This window comes from Mytilus californianus, unplaced genomic scaffold (genome assembly GCF_021869535.1).
Source record: "Mytilus californianus isolate M0D057914Y unplaced genomic scaffold, xbMytCali1.0.p SCAF_7, whole genome shotgun sequence".
Taxonomy (NCBI): Eukaryota; Metazoa; Mollusca; class Bivalvia; order Mytilida; family Mytilidae; genus Mytilus; species Mytilus californianus.
This window is the reverse complement of record NW_026262723.1, coordinates 91,753,531-91,759,934: the sequence shown is the minus strand read 5'-3', so window position 1 is coordinate 91,759,934 and position 6,404 is coordinate 91,753,531. Positions and strand designations below refer to the sequence as shown.

Below are 6,404 nucleotides of genomic sequence, written 5' to 3'. Positions count from 1 at the left end.
CAATCAGTTTAATTGAAGTCTGGAGCTGGCATGTCAGTTAACTGCTAGTAGTCTGTTGTTATTTATGTATTATTGTCATTTTGTTTATTTTCCTTGGTTCCATCTTCTGACATCAGACTCAGACTTCTCTTGAACTGAATTTTAATGTGCGTATTGTTATGCGTTTACTTTTCTACATTGGCTAGAGGTATAGGGGGAGGGTTGAGATCTCATAAACATGTTTAACCCCGCCGCATTTTTGCGCCTGTCCCAAGTCAGGAGCCTCTAGCCTTTGTTAGTCTTGTATTATTTTTAATTTTAGTTTCTTGTGTACAATTTGGAGTTTAGTATGGCGTTCATTATCACTGAACTAGTATATATTTTTGTTTAGGGGCCAGCTGAAGGACGCCTCCGGGTGCGGGAATTTCTCGCTGCATTGAAGACCTGTTAGTGACCTTCTGCTGTTGTCTGTTCTATGGTCGGGTTGTTGTCTCTTTGACACATTCCCCATTTCCATTCTCAATTTTATATATATTTTATATACCGCTAAAAGACTATATTTGCCATCATGCTTGTGTCAGATAAAAACGACAACACTTCAAGAGGGCGAATGGAAGTAAATTCCTTATAACAACCATGACTCTCTCTAAAAGACAACATGGACAGCAGGTGGTTTTAAAAAAATCAAATTTCGGTTTTCACAAATTGAAACCAGCTTACTAGATAAGCCATGATGTTACGGTTCCACGGAATATCCATGCAATAGAATGGACACAAGAGGAATATAATTTCTAATTTAAATCCACGAATTTTATTAAGCTGTTTACGGAATTATGTTCAAAATTTAAATGTTCCATCCATAAAAACTTCCTTTTCTCTATCGTTTATCCGAATAATTCTTTTCTGATTTTGTCGTTTGTTCAGTAGAACATTCAAAGAACATGTGAACATATTTCCATTACTTTGTTTAATTTGGTTAAGATTACAGGTAAACTATCTTGAGTAAAAAGCGCAAATGCCCGGTCAATTAAGTTTAGATGTATTAGAGTTTAAGCGCAAATGTACATAAAAGCGCAAATGCCCGGTCAATTAAGTTTAGATGTATTAGAGTTTAAGCGCAAATGTACATAGTGTTAAGGGGCGCATTGCATTTGCGCCAAGTTTTACAAAATCCAATCTTTCATTTGCGCCACAAGCTTGTATTTCATTTGCGCCAAATTTGAATTTCATTTTATTTATTTTCCAAAAATGGTTTGGTAGTATTGCAACTTTATCACTAAGAACATTATAGACCAACAAGTCCGTAACAACAAACGAGCGGTCATAGTTCCAAACAGTAAGACAGACCAGTTAAAACACTCTATTTTTGTGCGCACTGCAGTAGTGAGTGGAACCATCTGGAGGACTCGGTAGCGTGCGTCATTACAACCGAGGAGTTTAAAACAGCACACCTCAGCAAGCGCGACTATCTTGTGCGCAGACCAACCCGTCACACAATAGCCGAAAGGAATCTGTGACGTACCCATCCATATACAGAAGTGGGAAATACAGATACAGATTGCAAGATTTTGTTCCGGGGTCGAAATCAAACGGACATGTTTTATCCTCGGTCCTTTCCGGCGGAAGCACGTGTAGTAAAGTTGACATCGTTTGCACTGACCGTCGATTATGAAATTAACAGAAGAAGAAACTAACACAATGAAAACAGAAACTTGTAAAAAGGAAAAGAAAATCGTAAGCTTTCATAATTTTGCCCGAAAGTGGATACTATCCTCGTATAATGGGGTTTCGTGCCATTAAGTGCATTATGACGTCACAATTTCTATCAATCGAGTAATTCTTTCCTTCTGTATTTGTTTAATATGTGTAATGTTATAATCTCATGTTGCCCCTTGTGGGCTCTTTAATTTGGAATAAAATATATTCTATTCTATTCTATACTACTTACTTACTAAATGTTACTTATAAATATTGTTTTCCGGTACAGGGTCCACAACGGTTCCTCTTCACCAGACTCATATATTATATTTTGATCTCTATTATTTCTGTTGTTGTTATCGAACCAAATGAATTTTATTCAAAGTCGGTAAAAAGCATACAATACAGTTAAACATATCCTCGTATTATTTATCGGTTTTCATGCAATTAAGAACGCATTGTGACCATTCAATTATACTGCATGAGTTATCATAAGCTACAAAAATTCAGGCAAGATATTTTCTTAAAATGGATAAATAATTGTATCAACAATTATCCAACAGAGAGGATACGGATCTCCTGTAGTTGGTGATCGCAATACTGGTATACTAGTATTGTGCACAATACTGGTATAAAAATATGTACCAGTATTGTATTCCAGTATTGTACCAGTATTGTGTTTTTTTTTAAATAAACAATACAGATAGGTAATTAATCTTTTATTAAAGGTGTCATATATATATGCATAATGATATTAACATATGACATGACAATTTTATATGGAATGATTGTATGTTTAACCGGAGACATAATTATACACATATGTATATATGTCTATATACACATGTATATATGTCTCTGGTTTAACTGATGATGCCATTGATGGTACACTGTGATTGTAACCAAAGAAAGTTTTAAATCTTCTGATGTTTTTTTTCTTAAGGGAACTGTACTGTCTCAGCATTTTAATAAACTCTTTACTTTCTTCTGTTTGCTTCCAGCTGTCTCTTTCCAAAACCCAATAGTATATTTTGGTGAATTTTATATTGACATTAATGCTGTTATAGCTTCTGTATCATTAGCATTGGCATTGTTTATTTTTTCTTCAGAAGGCATTTCTACAACCCCCACTTCCTATATTGATATTTAGGTATTCAGTCTGTGGACTTTCTCTTATGCTTACTAGATTACATGCTTGTTTAGATAGCACCTGTATGGCTCTCTTACTGTAGGAGTGCTTGTCTAGTATTAGTATTTGAGTATTTGTACCAGTAGATATTTTTGCTACAAATTGTATTGCCCATTGGTCTGAATCAAATGCTTTAACTACCCTTAACATTCATGTAGACAAACTAGTTAATTTGATTATAATCAGGTTCCCCTATTAAGCAACTTTTTATGTTTAATGGATATTGATATCTTTTATCATTTTTATTGTGAAAGATTAATAAGAAAATAAAGACAAACAAATGCATATGATCTTAGTATACATGTATTAAAAATCTGTAAAAAATATACGCTGGCATACATGTAACTGCTGAATTTACAGTGTTATAGTGTAATAATTTGCTTGAATTTATTAAATAATAACTCAGATAATAAAGCTTTTATTTCTAATGAATAGGATGAGTTGATTACAATAATCTTTTGTTTATTTGTACAAGTACTAGTAATTATTTCTAACTGGTTGTTAATTGATTTCACAATTATCCTCTATAATCATCTTTTTTAGTTCATTTAATCTCCCTTTGATTTTCAATATCTAATTTTGCTTAAAATTCATTTTTCATAATACACCTTAAATAAAGTATAGTGAACAATACAACTACAATACTGGTATATCAGTAATGTACCAGTATTGCTGTTTTTTTTATAAAAAGTTACAATACTGGTACAAAATGTTTATACCAGTATTGCGATCACCAACTACAGGAGATCCAACAGAGATAATTAAGGCAAAAAAAAAATATATGTGTGGTTCTAGTTACATGACTTCCTGAAAAAAAAAATAGGATAGGTAGGTAAGTTTTTTTGTTTGAATACGACCGCAAAAAATTTTTGTTTTGCGGTCGTATACTGCTATCACGTCGTTGGCATCGTCATCGTCTGAAGACATTTGGTTTCCGGACAATAACTTTAGTTTAAGTGTATGGATCTCTATGAAATTTAATCAAAGGGTTCAATACCACAAAAGGAAGGTTGGGATTGTCTTTGGGGGTGATGGTCCCAACCGATTAGGAATTAGGGGGCCAAAAAGGGGCCCAAAACAAGCATTTTTCTAGTTTCAGGACAATAACTTGTGTATAAGTATTTTGATTGCTCTGAAATTGTACCACAAGATTCAATACCACAAGTAGAAGGTTGGGATTCATTTTGGGGGTAATTGTCCAAACCGTTCAGGAATTAGGGGCCAAAAAGAGTCTAAAACAAGCATTTTTCTAGTTTTCAGACAATAACTTGTGTTTAAGTGTATGGATGTCTCTTAAATTGTACCACATTTTACAAAAAGAAAATTTCTTCAAACATTATTTTTTTTGGAGGGTGGGCGATTTTTTTTGGGGGGGGGGCAATTTTTCTCCTCAAGATTTAAGAAATTAAAAAGAAAATTTCTTCAAATATTATTTTTTTTGGAGGTGGGGGGTTAATTTTTTTTTTCCTCAAGATTTAAGAAATTGTTGAATATTTTGGTAATTTGTTATCAAATGAAAGATGAATGATTGGTGATCATTGTAGAACATTTTTTGACAGATACATTGCATGCAATTTATAACGGAGGATATATTTTGCTGGTTTCTAAGGTCTGAATTACCTGTTTTGGCACTTCCTAAGTTCCTGGAACCAGTATACTCTTATATGCAATTAAAGGTTATTGATTTTTCTTTTCACAAGAGAAGTTAAGGTAGTGCTTTGACATGAAATGGCTGTCACTTTATTTTTGAACATGGGACAAAAAAGGTATGAATGCTTGAAATTGAGGAATTTGACATGGAAAGCAAATGGACCAAGAGTTACATGTAATGGTGTACCTCCTATAATAATAAATGTTTACAGTTATATATTGTATTAACTAGTTCTAATCTCACATGATTTATTATTATTAAGAGATTTGTTCAAGGAACTCCCAAGTAAATGAAAAAAATCAGAGATACATGTAACTTGAATTATTTTTTGTTTTAGAAGGAAAAAACAAAAGTGAAAAAGGAAAAGAAATCAAAGAAAAAAGACAAAGCAATCAATGGACTAGAGGAGTCTGCACTATCCAATGACTGCACAGAGGATCAAGCAAAAGTTGATGACAAAACAGCAGTGAAGGAATTAACACCTGAGGAAAAAAATGGTGCATTCGACAATTTTAACATATCTGAACAGTCCCTAAAGAAACTAAGTGGTAAAATATTTTTCCTTTGCATCCATGTACCGTCTTTTGGTGTGTATAAAACGCACTCATGAATAGTACGCACCCCCTTTTTATACGACCGCAAAAAAATTTTTGTGGTCGTATATTGGTATGACGTTGGCGTCGTCGTCGTCCGAAGACACATTGGTTTTTGCACTCTAACTTTAGTTTAAGTAAATGGATCTTTATGAAATTTTACCACAAGGTTCAATACCACAAAAGGAAGGTTGGGATTGATTTTGGGGGTTATGGTAATAACAGTAAAGGAATTAGGGGCCAAAAAGGGGCCAAAAATAAGCATTTTTGTAACTTCCAGACATAACTTGTGTGTTAGTGTATGGATCTCTCTGACATTGTACCACAAGGTTCCATATCACTAAAGGAATGCTGGGATTGATTTTGGGGGTAATTGCCTCCAAATTTTAGGAATTAGGGGCCAAAAAAGGGGCAAAAAACAAGAATTTCTCTAGTTTCATGACAATAACTTGTGTGTAAGTGTATGGATCTTTCTGAAATTGTACTACAAGGTTCCATATCACAAAGGGAAAGCTGGGTTTTGAGTTTTGGGGGTAATTGCCCTAAACTTTTAGGAATTTGGGGCCAAAAAACACATTTTTTTCTAGTTTCCAGACAATAACTTGTGTTCAAGTGTATGGATCTCTCTGAAATTGTACTGCAAGGTACCATACCACAAAGGGAAGGCTGGGATTGAGTTTGGGGGTGATGAATCATAATGGGGGTTCAAAAAAATTTGGGGGGGGGGATTTATTTTTTTTTCATTTTTTTTCTTTTTTTCCTTTTTTGTTTCTTTTAAAATTTTCCATTTTAAGTTGGTTATTTCTGATTTATATTTAAAATCAAATAATAATGATATGGTAGGAGATACACACCAAACAGGATGTGTAAATTATTATATAATAAGTATTGTGCAATAGCAAGAAATTTTCAATTGCACAGTATTGCACAATAGCAAGAAATCTTCAATTGCACAGTATTGCGCAATAGCAAGAAATCTTCAATTGCACAGTATTGCGCAATAGCAAGAAATATCCAATAGCACAATATTGCGCAATAGCAAGAAATTGTCAATTGTACAGTATTGCGCAATAGCAAGAAATATTTAATAGCACAGGATTGTGCAAAAGAAGATACTTCCTATAAATTGCTTATTTCTTGACCAATTTCAATGGGGTTTTATTCTTGATTTCATGGGGTTCTTTAATATGCTGAATCTAACCGTGTATTTAGTTTTTGGATTTTGGGCCCCGTTTTTAAATTGGTCCACATTGAGGTCCAAAGGGTCCAAAATTAAACTTTGTTTGATTTCATC

General features: G+C 33.6%; 1 protein-coding gene across 2 annotated transcripts in view; it reads left to right on the top strand.

Moving 5' to 3' along the window:
* The first annotated feature begins 1,570 nt into the window (after nt 1-1,570).
* Nucleotides 1,571-6,404, top strand: part of LOC127708664 (nucleolar RNA helicase 2-like) — a 51,417-nt gene continuing 46,583 nt past the window's right edge. Inside the window, exons 1-2 of one of the 2 annotated variants that reach the window (XM_052213745.1) lie at nt 1,571-1,713; nt 4,855-5,065. In XM_052213745.1, the coding sequence (XP_052069705.1) occupies nt 1,648-1,713; nt 4,855-5,065 (277 nt within the window). In that variant the 5' untranslated portion in view covers nt 1,571-1,647. The remainder of the gene's footprint in view (nt 1,714-4,854; nt 5,066-6,404) is intronic. The other variant, XM_052213746.1, reaches the window with a different exon arrangement.